Source organism: Cnephaeus nilssonii, assembly GCF_951640355.1.
Source record: "Cnephaeus nilssonii genome assembly, chromosome: 20".
Classification (NCBI taxonomy): domain Eukaryota; kingdom Metazoa; phylum Chordata; class Mammalia; order Chiroptera; family Vespertilionidae; genus Cnephaeus; species Cnephaeus nilssonii.
The window spans coordinates 9,484,026-9,503,985 of NC_137091.1; the positions used below are offsets into that span (position 1 = coordinate 9,484,026).

A 19,960-nucleotide genomic window follows, 5' to 3' on the forward strand; every position below is an offset into this window, starting at 1 on the left:
ATGACAGGATTACATGAAGCATAAGCCCAGAGCTTAGCACACAATCATTGCTCCACAAATGTTGGTCCCTTCCCTCCTACCTTCTGCTCCAACATAAAACCCACCTAGTAGTATCGGGTCAGTTTTCTGGGAGGAAATGTGCTGGATTGAGGGCCGGTTACAATGGCTGGTCCCTCTGCTTTCTCCTAGGGGAAGGAGCAGGAGAGGGTTGCTACCTGCCGGCTGGGCTGAGATTTCTTCAGGGCTGGTTCATCCTTTGCTGCTACTTGCTTTGTTTTCCTGGTCTTCTTTTTTTGCTCATCTTCTTCCTTTTGCCGCTCAAGCTCCTGTTGTAGCTTCTTTTCATGCAACTCCCTTGCCAATCTCTCCAGCTCCCTTTATGAAACCAGACAGAGAAAGCTGAGTTCAGACGCCACCGGCTCAAGCCCCTCCCTGTCTGGGATTGCTGGGTGGGGGGACATGTGGCAGAGTTTTCTTGGGCATAAAAAGAAAAAAAAACAATGAAAGCTCAGAAACTAGAAAGGGAGGAAGGAAAAGAGAAAGGAAAAAGGGAGGGAAAGGATGGCTCACATCTATCTTTGAATGGTCTTTCAGCAAAACGGATGAACTGAAACTCAACTAAGAGCTCTCACTTAGGCCTGGCTGGTGTGGCTCAGTGGTTGATCTATGAACCAGGAGGTCACGGTTCGATTCCTGGTAAGGTAACATGCCCGGGGTTGTGGGCTCAATCCCCAGTTGGGGGCCTGCAGGAGGCAGATGATCGATGATTCTCTCTCACCATTGATGTTTCTATCTCTTTCTCCCTCTCCCTTCCTCTCTGAAATCAATAAAAATATATTTAAAAAAAGAGTCCTCACTTAATTTGTATTTCTATTCCAACCTCCTTTCCAAGGAGAGCAAGGCAATGGCTGAAAGTAGGCTTTAAAAGAAGCTCTCAAAGATTGTTCTGATATTAGTACAGTATCCCAGCTTCCTACACTGTCATCTTATGGTCAGAAAGCAAGAAATGGTGTTTTTAATAGCAGTCCCTACCATGGCTAGCTTGGAACCACAGCATTGGATCTGAGAGCCACATTCCTCTCCTCTCTCTTTCTTTCCCTTCCTGCTATGAATTCAGCTGTGCCTGTCCTGCTGCTAATGGCAGTGAGGGCACCAAGGCCAGGCATCAGTGTGAACACATGTGGAGGGAACAGCATCTCTGGCATTACAAAACCCATCTATTTTCATCTCCAGGAATCCCTGGTTGTTCTTTGTTGCTGTGGCTCTCCACCCACTGAAGCTGACTCATCATTACTGTGTGTGTGTGTGTGTGTGTGTGTGTGTGTGTGTGTGTGTGTGGCATGTGACACACAGGTCATTGCTGAGCTCTGATGACCAGATTTGCATTTTCTAAGTTTACCTTCAGATGAATGCCTGAAAGCAATGGCCTGGATGAGAAAAAGAGATTCCTTTGGAATTCCAGAATGAGGCTTTCATACCCCTGGAAGACAGGCATTTTGTAGTGGACCAAGCAGGGGAAGAACTGAGGGTCTCCTATAGGCCATTTGGGGGTTAGTGGGAGGAGCCTGGGGGTGGAAGGAAAAGGCAGAAGGAAGGAGGTAAAATTGCAGGCAAGTATCTTGGCTCTGCCCCCTCCAATGCTGGCATCCTAGGGAGTGGTAGGAAATGGGATCCCCTTCCCCCAGCACATCTGAAGGCAACAAGGACATATATCCCACTGCCACTATATCTGAGAGCCTGAAACAGCAGCCCTGCTTTTGCTGGGCCCTAGGAGGTGTGGAGGGGGTCCGGTCATTCCCATGTGGTCCCAAAGATGGGCCTAGAAGGGGCTGACAGCGCTGGCTGGGAGCACGCTCTGGTCGTTGTGAGCTGCTCAGGCCGAGGATCAAGCTGGAGAAGCAGCCAGACCTCAGGGGATGGACGGCACCAGCCAGGGCCAAGCTGATGGCCAGGGAAGGAGGAGAAATGGCTGAGTTCTGGGGAGCAAACACCATGCCCACATGAAGAGAGTGGTCCCTGGTCACCACACCTAGGGCACAGTGGTCAGGGGGAGCCAATGGAAGCCCTAGGATAGCACTGGGGCCAAAAGCCCCTCCCCCATTACATTGCATAGCCTTCACCCAGCCCCAGTGTCCCCGAGAGAGAAGGAGGGAGAGGAGAACGGAGAGGCCCTGCAAGGCTGCAGCACCCAGGCAGGGCGTTTTCCTGCTCCCAGTCGGTCATTCTCCTGGTCTCCCGTGGCCATTGCTGCCACCCTGGAGGATGACCCTGGTCCCCTGGATGGGCTGCGGACCCCATGGAAGTTGCTCCCAGGGGAACTGCTCCGCTCCGGCCGGCCCTTGACTCTAACCTCTTCTTCCTCTCCCGCAGGGCCTGCTGAACCTCGCGATTGAACGCGATTTTCTCCTCCTCTGTCAAGGCGTCGTATTCTTCCTCATCCATGTTTTGGAGACGCTCCTTCTCTTTTTCAAGCGTCTCCCTCTGTTTCTGCTCTGTGCGGGGGAACAGAGAGGAAGGGGAGGGAAGTCACACCCAGCTTGCGGCAGTGAGAGGTGGCTGGGTGGCAGCAGCATTCCTAGTCCCTGGTGGGCTTCCTCAGTCACACAGTTCCCAAACCAGTCTCCGTCTGTGGCCGGCTGAATAGTGGCCCCAAAGACACCCATGTCCTGGTCCCCAGAGCCTACGCCTCTGTCCCCTGGCGATGCAGGAAGGATTTGGCAGATGTGATGACGTTAAGGACCTGGGGTTGGAGAGGTTTTCTTGGAGTATCTGAGTGAACCCAATGTAATCACAAAGGGCCGGAGTCGGAGAAGGAGATGCGGCGATGAAGCAGGGAGAGCAGATGTGACAACAGAAACAAAAGCCAGCGGGCTGTGAGGTAGGTCATGAGCCAAGGAAACAGCAGGCCTCTAGGAAGTGGGAGAGGGAAGGGAGGGGAGGGGATTCTCTCCTGGAGCCTCCAAAGGAGTAGAGCCCTGCTGATACCTCGATTTTAGGACTTCTGACCTCCGGACCGTCAGATAACGCCTCTGTATCGTCTTAAGTCACCACGGGTGTGGTGATTTGTTACCGCGGTGATAGGAAATATACCACCCACTGGCATCCCCCTTTCTGAGCGTAGCCACTGAAGAGCTCAGGGCGACAGAACTCAGGATCGTCCTCCACGCCTGCCGATTCGGGTCCAGAGTGTGGCTCACACTCAGCACAAAGGTACCCGGCTTCTCGTTCGCACGTCACCGGCTCGATAGCCTCGCCTTACATCCTCGTTTTAGCTCTGGGCTCAGAGATCTGCATGTGAGTCCTTTCCCCAACCTTTACCAAGGGACAGAAGCAGATAAGAGTAATAATTCCTCCTTCATAGGGTGTTGTGGGCTCAAATAAGCAATCACGTAAAGCCCAGTGCCTGGCATATTCATAAATGTTCAATAAGAATTAGATTTGGATATAATAATATTATTACATTTACTGTCTCAGGACTTTTTCAAAATGCAACTGTGAAAAACTTCAATCCACAGATAACTGAGAAAATGAAGAGAGATCTTTTTTTTTTTAAGTCGATCCTTGCGGGGAAACGGGCTTTCTGGAAAACGAGGGACCTGGAGGTTGAAATCCTGCTGGAAATCCTGCCTGGTCATTCTTCCTAACCATTTTTCTCTGAATGAGAATATAAGGAAGCAGTATGAGCTCTGTTTAAGAACTAAGTGAGCTCAGTGTTTGTGAATATTCCCTTCACTGGAAAAGCATTACGATTTGTGTGGATTGTTCTGGAAGAGAGAGGGGAGGCCAAGTGAGGAAGAGCAGTGATGTGGATGGAACGGAGGCCAGAGTAGGACTCTACCTCCCAGGGATAGTGTCACCTCCTCTCTTGGGGGCCACAATTTGCTAGGTCTGCTTCTGACTACATTGGGAACTTGTTCACTAATATTACTGTGTGTGCATGTGCCTATTTTTCAATCAGTGAAAATTATTTCCAGGCTACTGGTGTAATGACAGAAGAAAAAAAAAAAAAAAAGGAAAGGCCTTAGAGTTACACAGACCTTACTAACTTGCCATGTGATCTTACATAGTATCTCTGAGCCTCGTTTTCCTCATCTGTAAAATGGGCACAACACCCCATTTAAAGACACAAGGTCTGCTGCGCAGCCTGGCACACGGTAGGCTAAAATGCAGACTGTGTTTCGTAACGTTCAGCAGCACCTCTAGTTTTGCAGGAACTGCACAGTTGGCTAAAACAAAAACCAACAAGCGAACCGGTCACCTGAGTCAAGATGGGACTTGTATGTGTTCCCCTGGGGTCAGCTGTAGTTCCGGAGAAGATGAGTGTGGATAGTGAGATCCTGGGTGAAAGAGGGCTGTGCCTGTTGTGAGAAGAGACAAGTCTACCCTTCCCTCTGTAATTTCTCCACAGGTCCTTTCTGCCTCAGTTTCCTCACACGCAAAGTGGAAGAAATAAGAACTCCCAGCCACCTTGTGGGGCAGAGGTGGGGCACCCATGAGATGGCAAATGTAAATAGTTTCATTGAAGCCCAGTGGGTTATCATGCCATGGAAGCTGTTATAAAAGGCAGATGCTATAGGTAAAGGAAAGACTCGTGAGGGCCGGTGAAGGACAGCCCAGAAGGGTAGGGGCCTTGCCTTCTTGCTCCTTTTTGGCTTTCTCCTGGGCCTTCATGGCTGCGTAATCCTGGGCCATGTTGAGGACGTAGATGTGCTCGCGGTTGCCAAAGGCCTTCAGCAGGCAGAGGAGAGCAAGGGCCGCGTTCCGAGCAAAGAGTGTCTCGAGGCTGTCAAACACCACTCCCAGGTTGCAGTCACTCAGCTGAAACCAGAGAGAACGGAGGCAGTTACCATGGCCACCGGGCCATCTGTTCTCTATAGAGCTGCTTGTCCTTCTGCCAGTGCTTTTACTGGAGCTGCAGTTGGTTCTGCAAACCTACTGAGCCCCGATGAAAGTACCATTCAACTACCTGTGAAATCCAAGGTGCTGTTATAAAATAAAAGAGAAAAGCAAAAATATTTGATCAGTCATGGAAGAGCTTCATCGTACATACTTGAAGAGCAAAGGGTTTATGCTGTCTCTATAGAAACAAAGAAAACAAACTAAATGTTAGAGTGTTGGTCTGGGCAGATCCAGGAGATCCAGGGAAGGAAGATGCAAAGAAGCATGTCCTCGTGTGCAGGGTCATAGGCAGCAAGGACAGAGGGAGCAGATGGGCCATTCTTAGTGGTATTACTGCCTTGGAGTGTAATGCTTTTGATAATATTAACCATTCAAGAATAGTCTCTTTGCATGGCAGTCTTACTCAAAGTGTAGTGCATAGACTGGCCACCACTGGCCAGGGACAGATTACTATCAGTGTTTGACGAGGCAAGAATCTTGTGTCAGAATGTAAATTACACGACTTAATTCAGGTCTGCATTTTTTTTCTTTGTAGCAAGACCTTGTGGATGAAGGAAACCGTGCAGGCTCCATGTCTCAACAAAGATCAGTACTCTGAGGAGCACAGCTCTACTGGCTTCCTTTGGGCTTTCTCAGTGATTCACTACCTTTAATCTGGATTCATGAAATACCTGCACATGTATGTGACCTCCTTGCTCAAGTGAGTTGAGGGTGATGGTGCCTGTAACATAGCCGCAGTCCAAACATTACATAAGTCATTTCCAGGAACAACATTTCTCCTCTGCTGGGAACCTCAAGTCTGATTTTATTATATTTAAACTAGAGGCCCAGTGCATGAAAATTTATGCACTGGAGGGGGTGTCCCTCAGCCAGGCCTGCCCCCTCTCAGGGAGCCCTCAGGGGTGGGAGGCAACCCGGCAATCAGGGGAAGGTGACGACCCATCACACCTCTGCTGCTGCCACTGCCAGCAGCACAAGCCTCGGCCGACCCTGGTTACCTGAGCCTCGGGTGGCCCTGGGAGGCTGGGCAGCTGCCACCCGAGGCTTGCCTGCACCTCGGGCCAGCCCTGGGTGGATGGGGGGTTGAGGGGACTGGGTGCCACCATCTTGTGGCGTGACATCAATTAGCATATTCCCTCCTATTGGCTGTGGGAGCTGCCATCTTTGAGGGCGGGGCAGTCAATTAGCATATTCCCTCCTTTTTGGCTGTGGGTACCGCCATCTTTGCAACAGGTGAGGGTCAATTAGCATATTCCCTCTTTATTAGATAGGATGTACAATTAATATTGTGCCCAGTTTGCAAAACCAAAGCAAACACACAGCTGTGGGACTTGTTGAGCAGTTTCACTCTCTGTAAACCCCAAGCAGCCAGCAGGCTTAAGTGATGCTCTCCCAAACCCTGCTGATCTTGTTAGCACTTATAAAAATTTAAAAAATGGAAAGAGTTATTGTGTTTTGGACTTTAAAAGCAATATATCATTGCTCAGCTGGTGTGACTCAGTGGTTGAGTGTCAATCTTTGAACCAAGAGGTCACATTTCGAATCCCAGTCAGGGCACATGCCCAGGTTGAGGGCTCGATCCCCAGTAGGGGGTATGCAGGTGGCAGTCAATTAATGATTCTTTCTCATCACTGATGTTTCTATCTATCTCTCCCTTTCCTTTCCTAATATCTATAAAAATGTATTTTACAAAAGCAATATATCATTGTAAAACAATTCAGAAATGAAGACTAAAAAACTATAATTATCCAAAGATAACCACAGTTAACATGTACTTTTGAGTTTTTACTATGTGTACATTTTTACTATTTATACATTTTTATAGGAATGTAATTGTGCTTTACATACTATTTCATAATCTGCTTTTCTTTCTTTTTTAATTTGTCAATTACAGTTGACATTCAATATCCACAGTAATAAAAGAGTAAGATGCAAATTGACTGTACCTTCGCTATGCCCACCAGCCAATTAGGAGTGAGTATGCAAATTAACCCAATAAAGATGGTGGGTTAATTTGCATATGCAGGCGCTGAGTGGCCGGGGGCGGGGCGTTCCACACTGCCCCAGCTGCTCTGGGCCTCTGGGCAGCATGGGAAGGCGGAAAGGCAGCTCTGGGCTGGAGCAAAAAGGCAGCTCTGGCCGGAGTGAAGGCGGTATGGGCAGCCAGGGGAAGGAAGGCCAGTTCTTGCACAAATCTTCGTGCATCAGGCCTCTAGTTATTTTATATTAGTTTCAGGTGTATAGCATAGTGGTTAGACATTTATATAATTTACAAAGTGATCCCCCATAAGTCTAGTACCCACCTGGCACCATACACAGTTATTACAATACTAGAGGCCTGATGCATGAAATTCATGCAAGAGTAGGCCTTCCTTCCCCTGTCTGCCAGCACTGCTTCCCCCTGGCACCCAGAACCCAGGCTTCCCTCTGGCACCCGGGACCCAGGCTTCCCTTGTAGCTTCGTCCAGAAGGTCATCCAGAAGGATGTCCAGTCTAATTAGCATATTACGCTTTTATTATTATAGACTAGGGGCCCGATGCATGAAATTCATGCAAGGGGCTCGGCCCTCGCAGCCCCGGCTTCCTCTGGAAGGTTGTCCAGATGGTCGCTCTACTGTTCAGTCTAATTAGCATATTAACTCTTTATTACATAGGATTACTGACTATATCCCCTATGCTGTACTTTACAGCCTTGTGACTATTTTGTGACTACTAATTGTAGTTCTCAATCCTTTCACCCAGCCCCCCAATTCCTCCTCCCATATGACAACCTTCAGTTTGTTCTCTATTTTTATGAGTCTCTTTCTGTTTTGTTTGTTTATTTTATTCTTTAGATTCCACATATAGTGAAATCATATGGAACATAACCTGCTTTTCTCACTTAATAACATATTAGAAACAAACTTTTACAGCAATTAACATGTTTCCAAATTTTAACTCTGAACGACTCTACCTTACAGTTTTACAAACACCACTGAGGGCTGTGGTGTGACTCTTCTGATCACTGGTCCTTTAAAGTGAGTGCCTTCAGGCAGCAGACTGAGCCAGGGCCAGGGACTGACAGCTCTGTCAAAAGGACACGTAAATGACTGGTGGGGGTGAGGAAACCCATCTTTCCTCTCCAAGGCCCGGGGTTCTAAGCTGCTGTGGGCAACGAGGGCTCAGTCTCGGCATGGCCTGGGGAAGGTATGTGAGCCCTGCAGCTCCATGCATGGGTGTGGACGCACCTGTATGCGATCGGCCAGGATCTGAACGAGCATTTCCTCAGGGAGCACACAGCTTAGGAGCCCGGTCTCACCTCCGATGCTGGTGCTGACACTAAGCCTGCGCGGTGTGGGCCCCGAGGGGAGAGGACTGGAGGAAATCTGTTGAGAGAAGGTTCAGAAGTTAGAACCCAGCTTGGTGTCCAAACAACTTCTACACATACAACCACGTGACCTCAGGAAAATCATATCATCTCTCTGGGCCTCACTTCCTCATCTGTAAAATGGGATATTCCTATCTTCCTCAAAGAATTGCTATAAGCCTTGAGTGGGAACACTGTGGAAGGTGCTTTGTGTATGTACTGAACAGCACCCATTTGTTCTTTCAATCAAGTATTCTTTGAGCTACTACTATGCACCAGGGTCTCCTCCAGTACCAGGGACACAACAACACACAAGCCTGGCAATGTTGCTGCCAGTCTGGTCCTTGCATTCAAGTGGGGGAGACAGAAAAGGGACAGATGAATATGCAAATCAGTGATAATTTCAAATAGTAATGAATGCCAGGGAGAAAATGATCAGGTAAGGGAATAAAAGGCAATGACAGGGTTGTACAATGGCTATTTAGAAAGGGTGGTCACATTACCTGGGTATGAGAGAATATGAAAGAGCAAGACAAGATCCCGCGAGAAGCGTCTTTCTGAGAGGAAAGAGCAAGTTCCCTCAACACAACTGCATGCGTGGGTATTTGGGGAGCACGTTGGAGCCAAGTCTAATGGGAACTGAGTGAGCAATGGGAAAGTTTGTCAGGCTTAAAGTCAAAGACATAGGCAGGCCAGAATATGCAGGGCTTGTCAACTATGGTAAAAAATGTGATGTTATTCCAAGTATTATAGGAAGTTGTTGGCATGTTTTAGGCAGACAAACTAATTGGACTTTTATAAAAAAAAAAGTGTTTTAAAAATTTATTTCAGAGAGAGGAAGAAAGAGGGAGAGAAGGGTAGAAACATCAATGATGAGAGAGAATCACTGAGTGGCTGCCTCCTGCATGCCCCCTACTGGGGATCGAGCCCACAACCCCGGGCATGTGCCCTGATCGGGAATCAAACCATGACCTCCTGGTTCATAGGTTGACACCCAACCACTGAGTCACACTGGCCGGCTGGACTTTTATTTTTAAGAGAGCATTCTACCTGCTGCATGAGGTGACAAGAGTGGAAGCAGGAAGGCTAGTGGGTTAATATATCTCCATGGTCAAGGCAGGAGATGATGGCAGCAGGACGCTCACAGTGGAGGTGGTAAGAAGTGGCTGATACAGCATATATTTTGGAATAGAGCCAATAGGATTTGAGATGAGACATGAAAGAAAGAGAGGCATCAAGAATGACTCCTTGAGTGTTGACCTGAGCAAATTGAAAAATGGTGAAGTTATTTATTTAGAAAGAAAAGACTGAGGAAAAGACAAGTTTTTTTTTGTGTTTTTTTTTTTTTTTTTGGTATTGTTTTCTTTTATTCTTATTTGGGGGAGCAACAACCACTTTTTTCAACATATAAATTTTGAGATGCCTCTAAGCCATTTGATAGAGATATTAAATGTGATTTGGGTATATGAACCTAAGCATGGGGAGAAATTAGGGCTAGAGTTAGAAATTTGAGAGTCCTAAGCATAATGAAAATATTTAAGCATTTTAATATTTAAGAAAACATTGAAGTATATGAAGAAAATATTTAAGTATTTAACTAATGAACTGGATGAGATTACCTATAAAGAAAAGGTAGATACAAAAAGTAAAAGAGTAGATGACTTAGTCTTGGCCTACTCTGAAAAACTAGGTTATCTGAAGATGTAGCAGTGGAGAGTCATTAATGGGGTAGAGGGAAAGTAGAAGGGTATGGTGTTTTGGAAGCCAAGTGAAGAAAGCCTTTCTGGAGGAGGGGTTATCAGCTGCCAAGAGATCATGTAAGATGAGGACAAAAAACTGGATTTGGCAAGATGAACGCCAATGACCTTGAGATGAGTCGCCAGGGAAGGGGTGAAGACAAAGGCCTCATGGGAATAGGTGGGAGAGAGAAAGGTGGTGAGGACGAGGAAGCAATCATGCAGCCATTCTTTGAGAGAGAAATTGAAAGATGAGGTAATAGCTGGAGGGGAACCTGGGGTCATGGGAAAGTATTTTTAAAGATTTTAAAATGTTTTTAGAAATATAATAAAGCATGTATAGATGCCGATGGGAAGAATCCAATATACAGGGGAAATAAACAAATGGTAGAGGGGACCACTGCAGGAATTTAGCTCTTGGGTAAGAGAGAAGGGATCGGGACCAGTTGCAGGGCCTTGGATAAGAGCAGGGACAGTTACTCAGCTGTAGGGAAGGCATGGCATTGGCCTAGGATCAAGGCTGTCTGGTAGATTTGGTGGTGGGAGGATAAGGCATTGTCTTCTGGTTGCTAAGATCCGTCATCTTCTGATCATTAGCTAAGAATGAGGAAGAGGTTTGGAGAGTGGTGACAGCCAATACAATAGTTATCTTGAAGGGATAGAGGGCAAATTTGCTGGGACAGACCAAAGGGTCGGCTTGAGATTTGTAGTCTTCAGCTTGAATTAAGACCATTCAGGAGAGATGAGGATTTTCTCCAGCTATGTTCAGCTGTCCTGAATGGAGGAGGTGGAGAATTGGGTTTACCAGGGCTAAAGTTTTGCTTGAAAAGCACTAAGAAGGGGAAGGGGCAAGGGAGTGGAAACAGTGACAGACCACAGAATCCAAACTGGATGAGAAAGGAAGAGAAGAGGGGTGGTAAGCAGTGAACATGTGGACTGGATGCTTTGATGAGTAAGTCACCTGAAAATTTAGAAGATGGTTGTTGGAAAGTAGAATGTGCGATATAGGGATCCTGGAGTTTATGGGTAAAATGAACAAAGTCTAGGCTGTGATCACAGTGGTGAATAGCTGAGGGTGCCATGGAATTGAGAAGTGGAAGTGTTGCATTAAACATCATTCAAAAGATCAGGATTTCTAACTGGTGCTTTCTTAGAACAAGGTGATTTTTGAATAAATTTCCTTATATTATAGGTCATGTCTTCATTATATAACATATTATACATTTCTTTCCACTTGCAACTGATGACTGCAATTCATCAGAGAGCTCATAGCTCTAGGAGAATGTGAGAAGACCAAACAGCCATCTCCATCTGGGTAAAGCACTCTTACAGTGTGACTGTTGTCCACACTGTTGGCGGCCTGTCACACTGGAGCCGTGCAGGCAGCCACATGTGGGGATCTGTGAGATCTGCTTTCTATTGTGATCTTTTACAGGTTTTAAGTTCCCTATTCAGTGAAAGGGGATTGAAGTCCGCATTGGGATTTTCTGTTGCCTTTGATATATTCTAAAAAGCCTTACTTCACTGTTCAGATGGACAGAACCAAACCAAAGGAAATGGTTCCCCATGACACCCTATTAAATACAAATATATGGCTTTTAGTTCATCCATACATACCTATGTAAAGAATACATAGTAGATATTGGAAAAGAGGGTTAAAAGGATGTTATTTCAAAATAAATTGAATCAATGGTTTCAGTTCTCAAGGTGTTAAAAAAACACACATGTGACTAAAGTAAAGATCAGAGACATCACCTGACATAAATTCAACCCTGGGTGATGCCCCATCCAACCAACATACCTCCTGTCACACAAAGACCTTCGCCTCCAGTCTATCCACTTGCCCCATCCAGTGCTCCACTACCCACATGCCCTCCATTGACCTGCCCCGGCCAATCTGTGGGCCTCATCTCCTATAAGGACCTTCATCCCACTCTATCCACCTCAGCAATCTTCTCTAAAACGACCTCTTCCACTGCCCATACAGAACTCCACACCGTAACGAGACCCACACACCCTTTCACTCTTCCCATTTCTCTCATCCTATTGTCCTCTTAGTTTCTTCCCTACCTAGGCTGTCTTCCCATATTGATGCCACTTTCAACTCCCTTGCCCCTTATTCTGAGCACACTCTGTCCCTGCAGCAATGAAAACGTCTCTCTCTGCCTCTGAATGGGGGCTGCCAGGAGCCACTTAGTGAAATCTTCCTGTTATGGCTTCCTGTCTTGCTGGGCCAACAGCATTCCAAACTACCACCAACTTCTGGTTCTATTCCTCACAGTGGACATATTAATACTTAGCCACTCTCCTCAAGTTGCTCTGCAACCCAACCTCCTCAATATTTCCGGCAAAGACTCAGACTCCTGCACACATCTTAAAGTTATTCAGTAAGACCTCCTCCAAATTCTGCTCTCCACCTTGCTTCTGCCACATGCAGCTGCATCTGGTTTTCATCTTTACTAACTCTAGAAGAAGCTAGCTCCTTTCTCTTAAATTATGCTTAATCCTGCCTTTTTTGTCTCCTTCTGGACTGGCATGCCCTCTTGGGTGGATCATCACCTTATACTTTTCCTTCCTATATTTATAGACTTCCTTTCAAAAAAAGAACTCTCTTGACCCTGGGTTTGCCCCTCTAACGAACACTTTATCTTTTTTTCCAATTTCTTTCAAACATCTCAGAAACTTACAATCACTGGACCCTACTTTCTGAGTGACAACTCATCACACACTTGTCTGTCATGGTGCCATCCGTCTTTGGCTTCAGCACCTGCTATTCTCCTGAGATTGTTCTCAAAGTCCCTTGGCACATGGCTCAAATTCTCCGACTTTTTAATGACTTTCCAAGACTCCCTTGTAGGCATCCCACAACTTATAGTAATGGTTTTTTATCTTTAGCATTCCTTTAGTATGAAATTGAGCCATATTAAATTGCTATGAAGTTCCCAAATGGTTGAATATTGGCAATTTTATATGGTTTAACCTAATTCTTTTGACACAGCTATTTGTCACCAGTTTCTTTTTTAAAAAGATCCTCACTCAAGGAGTGAAGATATTTTCCCATGATTCTAGAGAGAGTGGAAGAGAGGGAGAAGGGAGAGAGAAGGAAGGAGGAAGAGAGAGAGAGGGAAACATTGATGTGACAGAAACACATTGATTGGTTGCAAACACACTGATTGGTTGTCTCCCACATGCACCCTGAGGGAGGGTGGAGATTGGACTTGCAACCCAGGTACCTGCCCTTGACCAGGAATTGAACCTGCAACTCTCCAGTGCACAGGCTGATGCTCTAATCACTGATCCACACAGGCCAGGGCACCAATCTCATTTTATTGCAAACATTTGAAGGTGTGGTTCTTTCATTAGACTCTTAGTGCAGCTTGAGTGCAGGGATTTTGGTTTATTTTTCTTCACTTTGCCAGCATTCAGCCCAGTACCTATACTATTAAAGGCACCTATTGAACACCTGCTGGATGAACCTCCTTTCAGGAGGAGTGATGCAGGGACAGCGCTCAGGCCTGCCTGGCAAAGGCACCCATTGAATGAAGTTGTGCTGACCTGGCTGCAGGATGCTGAAGAGGAGGAGGAGGAAGAAGGAGTGGAGGAGGCGGAGGAGGGGGAGAAGCAGGAGGGGGAGGAGGAGGAGGAGGAAGGATCCCAGCCCTGCTTCTGGGGAGCCCTGGTTTGTACCTGCGGTGTTTCAGACGTGTGCTGGTGATGCTGCTTCTGAGACCCAGAGCCATGCTCTGCCTTGTTTTTGGCAAACAGCATGCTCCCACGCATGGACTTTGCAGATTTCACTTCAGGGTTTATCAGAGCGGTTTCTGAGATTAACTTGCCCAGGGTCTCACTGCTCAGTCGTGGCTGTCCTATGCCAAATTGACTCGAAGCAGTCTCCTGGGCTACACAGAGAGAGTGGGTTTATATGAAAAGTCACCTTAGGACAAGAAGGAAACCACAGTGGGGATGGCATACTGAGCGCATGGAGGACTGGGTGACAGTGGCTCCATGGAGAGCCTGGCCTGGAGTTCCGGGCTTCTCCTTGCGCAGATCCCGCATTATCGCTCACTTTCTCTTCCAGTCCAGAGGGCAAGCATTTTGGAGACAGCCCTGCCCTGGGAGCCTAACACCTGCCCTTTTGTGGTTCTAGGCAGTGGTGATGTCAATGAGTAGCATGAGATGGCACTGCCCAAATGAACAAATAGGCTGAGTAACAACAGTGTGCCTGTCGGTAAGCATGGCTTTAACATTAATGTCTTCGTTTCACCTCTGCCCTTACTTCCAATCAGATCGCCACCCCTACCAGTAAGCACCACTGAGCAGTTCCCTTTCAGAATCAGTGGTTGATGTAATCATGTAAAAGGTTCCATGACAGCTGTTCAGAAAACTCCTGGCCCTCTTTACCTCCCAACCACAGTGGCAAGACCTGCCTCACTGTGTCCTCGGGGGCTCTGACTTGGCAAGGATGAACCCCCTGCCCTGAAGGAGACAGGGTCTAGTGGATGCTGCTGGCACTCTAAGATGCAATGGGGCTGTATGCAAGGCAGCCTCCATGTTTCTCTAGCTCTCAGCTCTCTACTCCTTGTTGACCACATCAGCACATAAGCCCCAGAACTCCCTTCGTTTCACCTCTGCCCTTCCTTCCAATCAGATCGCCACCCCTACCAATAAGCACCACTGAGCAGTTCCCTTTCAGAATCAGTGGTTGATGTAATTATGTAAAAGGTTCCATGACAGCTGTTCAGAAAACTCCTGGCCTGTTCTCACTAATCTTACTCTGCTTTACCTTTTCATGGGGCTCCCTTCTCCCCTCCCCTGGTACCTGTTCGTAGGTACAGGGACTTCATACCTGGAAGGATGGGCGGGGGTGGGGTGGACAAAGTGTCTGAAGACATCAGTGGAGTAGTTGTACCAAAGTTCTCCTCCAAGAATAGACCTGCATGGTCCTCTGTTTGTCCAGCCTCACCCCCAGTCCCTCCAGGCTCTGCTTCGATAATGATGCTCCAGCCTCCTGCCACCCACACCTGCTCACTTCACTGAGCCCGCCCCGCCCTGGCCCATCCTCACCATCATTGATTGCTATGGAATGTCTTCTGTGCTCTGATGCTCCCACCTTCCCCTGTCCATAGCATCATCCCTCCATGTCTTAAAAAAACCAGTTCTTTCTGATACGTACCAAACAAAAGTTCTCATTTAACCTTTCATATCTTTCAAGATATCATTTTACTTCTTTCCTTCACCCCCCAATTTCTCAAAACAGTGGTCTAGACCAGCTCTGTCCAATAGACATATAACATGAGCCACATATGTATGTAAATTAAAAATTTTTAGTAGCCATATGAAAAAAGTAAAAATTTATTTCACTCAATATATAAAATATATAAAAAGTATCTATATGTACAAAAGCCTAAGTGATCATCCGACTGTTTGACCGTCCAACTGGTAGGTATGATGCACAATGACCACCAGGGGGCAGATGCTCAACGCAGGAGCTGCCAATCTGCAGTGACTTGGCAGCTGCGGTTCTCGGGTGACGCATCTGGAACCAGGGAGGAGGGAGTCCGATTCCGGGGTGTGTCACCCAAGAACCACCCTCTTGCAATTGGGGACCCCTCAGGGGATGTTGGAGAGCCAGTTTTGGCTCGACCCCTGCAGGGCAGGCCGAGGGACCCCACTGGTGCACGAAGCTGTGCACTGGGCCTCTAGTCAAATATAAAAATAGATAATACAATGTAAATATAAAATAATGTGAAAAATATAAAAAATTATTACTGTGTTATGTTATGGTCTTTTAGGCATACTACATCTTCCAATCCAGTATGGGTTGCACACTCACAGCGCATCTCAACTTGGACTGGCCAGCGGGACAGGCAAGTTCAGATTTATCACTTCCTGTTTGGTACAGCCTGCGCACTCCAGACAAACTGCAAATGTGTGTTGGGGCTTACCCCTCCACTGAAAGGGTTTTCTTCAAAGTCACCAGTGACCTCTGAACTGTGAACTACACAGGTCCTCTCTTCTCAGGGGTCCTTCCATTTGAATTTCCAGCAATCTCCAATTAGGATCCTTTACTGATTGGATCCATTTGTTAAGTAAATCTTTACTCTGCATGTACTATGTACAGGGCACTATTCTAGGAATACATTAGTGAAGAAAACTAACACAAATCTCTGCCCTCAGATGCTTCCATTCTAGTGGGGAGAGACAGACAATGAAATAAGTAAAAGAAACAGTATGTTCATGAGTGATGAGGGCTATGAGGAAAATGAAGCTGGAAGGGTGCCTGGACGCCACCAGGGCTCTGGAGAGACCTGAAAGCCCTTTACGCCCCTCTCCCTCCTGCAGATCTTGTCCACCTGCTGCAGGGAAATATAATTTTCCCTCTACCCTTCTGAGTTCTCAGCTGAGACTCTGGTGATGAGAAAAACAGACTAGTAAGAGAAAACACAAGTTTATTAACATGTATACTTCATGTATACATGGGAGGTAGGGGGAAATGAGTAACGCAAAGGTGACTTCCCTGCGACCTCCTCTCCTGATTGCCCATCCCTGACCCCCACTCCACTTCTCAGCCTCCCCCTGGCGTCTCCTCCACAACCCTTCCTATAACGTCAGTGTTCCCCAAGGTCCCATCCTGTCCTGTCCATCCCACTCCTTTCTTTGTGGAACTTCCTGGGCTGATTGCCTCTTTCCAGCTGCTGCACCTGTCACTTTGTTGAGGAAGACTCCCCAATTATGCCTTTAGGTTGACATTATATTCTCAGACAGGGAGCTCAAATTCACGATATGTCACAGGACATGAACAATGCCAAAGACCTCAGTGAAATAGAGTTTATTTGCCACAAAAGAAAACAAAAATCTAAGAGAACCAGAAATTATGATTCAGCTTGGGGTTCCCACTGAAGGGTAGCAGAATATGCCACACCAAAATATTACTCCAGGAGTTTCAGGACATGCCACCTCAAAACCGCTGCTTCGGTATTCTGACTCTTTTGGGCTGTAGGCAGCTGAAAACCGGCAAATGCACAGAGAGGCTTTCTCTGAACTTCCCTTACTTATCTGCCTAAAGTCAGGCATGCAACAGGAACTCAACGGCCACAAATCCGTTTCTGGGAGTTCCACCAACCGGGGAAGATGGACTCCTATCACGGGAGAGGAGACTGGAAGCCAACAGCTACCCATACAAACTATCATGCCTCCCTCCATTGTTCTAAGGGTTCATTCATCATTCCTGAAAGTCATTTGCTTTCACCTAAGAGGACTACGTCCCTCCTCTCCTTTGCTTATTAAGCTGGTATTTAATTCTGAATTCTAAAGCCACCTTTGAGTTACTTGCTTCCCCTACCCACCTCCCATGTATACAGGAAGTTTACATGTTAATAAACTCGTGTTTTCTCTTGTCAAACTGTTTTTCTTACCACAGGAGTCTCAGCTGAGAACTCAGAGGGGTAGAGGGAAAATTATTTTTCCTCCCCTACATGACTAAAGACATGTTCCCCTTGAGCAGCTGATCTCCTGACCTGTAGGTCCTTAGATGACCTGATGGAGCCAGGATTCTCCGCCTCTGGAAGTCAGGCCATCCCAGGCACACTATTGTTGCCAAAAACTCAGTTAATTCTCTCCAGCAAACTTTCTCCTCCCCCTGCATTCCCTGTCTTGGTAAATGACGTCCCCCTCTTCCAAGTTTCTGACCCTATCTTGGTGTGAGGTCCTGAGCGCCTCCCACTCCTCAGTTCGCACTGCCGTGGCGGCAATCAGGTCAGCTTGCCCAGCCTCGCCACCTCTGGCTTCCTTTACGAAACTTTACAAGAGCTTCTTGCTGGCCATTACTCCCACAGGGTGAAAAGCACCCAACTCTTTCCCTTCAAAGGAAAATCCAAACTCCTAATCTTGGCATCAGGTCAACTACCACTGGCCTCAGCTTCCCTCCCTGCCTCTCATTTACTGTCAGCATCCCTGTTTTCTTTGTCTGGAGTGTCCTTGCCTTCATGGTTACCTATCAACCTAGTTCTGCTCCTTCAAAGCCCATTCCCATGAAAACTACCCCCGATCATGCTTGTTGGCACGCAATCTTCCCACACTCGCTCTTCCACAGAGCCAGCACGCCTGTTACACTCTTTTCCTCTGCTCTGTACGAGCGCGTGTCTGCTCCTCACTAGGTGTCACCTCCAAAGGTGTGGGCCATGTGCCGTTCATTGTCCTGTTCCTTGAACTTCCACGTGATGTTTGGGGAGGAGAGTTTTCCTCTAGGCTGCTAAGGTAGCAGCACGTTATAGATCAGCCTTCAACCAAATGGTGGGAGAAAAGCTCAGTGAGGGAAACCGAGAAGATGGGGGTTACCGGTGTGGGTGCTGGCCACCTGGCCACCAAAAGTCAGGGGAAATGGCTCTCACCAGACTCTTCTCCTTCCCGCATGGACTGCTCGATGGCCGCCCTGATGCAGAGCTCCCGGGCCCGGATCCCTGGGATGTTGTTGCCATCGGAGATGGCCTCCAGCACGATGGAGTCGATGTTCAAGCAGGCTGCGCTGTAGTACTTGGCAAGGCTCACTGCCGTGGCCGTCTTTCCTATAAAAAAGGTTAGGGGCTGAATGTCATTTCCTAGTGTCCCTAGACAGAAGCTTCTAGAACAGAGGCCCCTGTACAGTGATCTCTCCAGGTGCCCTGCCTCTGGGTCTCTGCCGTGCTCAGGGGTGGCAGCAGAAGGAGAAGGAAGACCCGAGGCATGAATCAGGACCGGGGATTCTGCTCCTGATTCTGCCATCGATCGGCTGTGTGCTTCGGCAAGCCACAGCTTCTCTAGATACTCTCCTCAATTTAAAAAGTGATTCTATCAGACCTTCAAAAATCTTGTAGCTCTTACTGTCTCTGATTCTAATAGAAAGACTTTTTGTTGTTGCTGTTTAAAGGATAACTTGTGTTGACTTTTTTCTCTCATTTCAAAATACGTGCTTATTAAAAAGAAAGCAGAAAATTCAGAAATAACAGACGGGAAAAGAAAAAAAGATCCATAATTTGCTCATCCAGAGAGATTATAGTTCACAGATGGTTGGTAAGTATGCATATGTAATTATTTTATTTTATTTCTCATAAAAAAGAAGTGGGTTATGTGGTAGGCTGAATAATGGCCCCTCAAAGATGTCTACATCCTAATCCCTTAGACAGTAGAGGGATTTTGCAGGTGTGATTAAGGTAAGGAGCTTGCTATGGGGAGATCCCCTGAATTATCTGGATGGCCATGTAATAATCACAAGGTCCTTACAAGAGAAAAGCAGAGGGTCAGAGTCAGAGCAGGTGATAAGACGATGAAAGCAAGGACAGAGAGACTGGAAGATGCTACGATGCTGACTTTGAAGATGGAGGAAGGGGCTTATAGCCAAGGAAGGAAGGCAACATTTCTAGAAACCAGAAAAGGTGAAGGTAATGGGTTCTCCCTTGGAGCCTCCGGAAGGAATGCAGCTGAACTGACCGATTTTTGACTTCTGACCCTCAGAACTGTAAGAAAGCAAATTTGCATTTTTAAAGCCACTAAGTTTGTGGTTATTTGTTATAGTAGCAATAGGAAATGAATACAGATTCCAAATCATAAGTGTGACATTTTTTTCCTCACTTAAAACAATTTATCATGAACATCTTTCAATTCATTCAATACACTTCTGCGGCATTGTGTGTGTGTGTTTTTTAATGTGGCAATATACATACACAATTCACCACTTTTGAATGTATGGTTCAGTTGCATAAGTATGTTCACATTGTTGTTTAACCACCACTAGCATTTTTTTCACCTTCCCAAGTGGAAACTGTATACATTAAACAATAAGGTCCATTCCTCAGTCCCCCAAATCCAGCAAACCACCACTCCACTTTCAGTTTCTATGAATTTGACTACTCTAGGTAGCTCATATAACTGGAATGATATACTTATTGTCCTTTGTTTATGGCTTATTTCACTTAGCACACTGTCTTCAAGGTTCATTCCTGTT

General features: G+C 46.7%; 1 protein-coding gene across 3 annotated transcripts in view; it reads right to left on the reverse strand.

Moving 5' to 3' along the window:
* Positions 1 to 19,960, reverse strand: part of HYDIN (HYDIN axonemal central pair apparatus protein) — a 352,840-nt gene that overhangs the window by 87,406 nt on the left and 245,474 nt on the right. The window contains exons 38-43 of one of the 3 annotated variants that reach the window (XM_079759605.1): positions 18,372 to 18,545; positions 13,669 to 13,880; positions 8,127 to 8,264; positions 4,635 to 4,818; positions 2,351 to 2,492; positions 216 to 375 (exon numbers count right to left, since the gene is read on the reverse strand). In XM_079759605.1, coding sequence (XP_079615731.1) covers positions 216 to 375; positions 2,351 to 2,492; positions 4,635 to 4,818; positions 8,127 to 8,264; positions 13,669 to 13,880; positions 18,372 to 18,545 — 1,010 coding nt within the window. Of the gene's footprint in view, positions 1 to 215; positions 376 to 2,350; positions 2,493 to 4,634; positions 4,819 to 8,126; positions 8,265 to 13,668; positions 13,881 to 18,371; positions 18,546 to 19,960 lie in introns of those variants that run through there. The other 2 variants (XR_013812852.1, XM_079759606.1) reach the window with 2 other exon arrangements.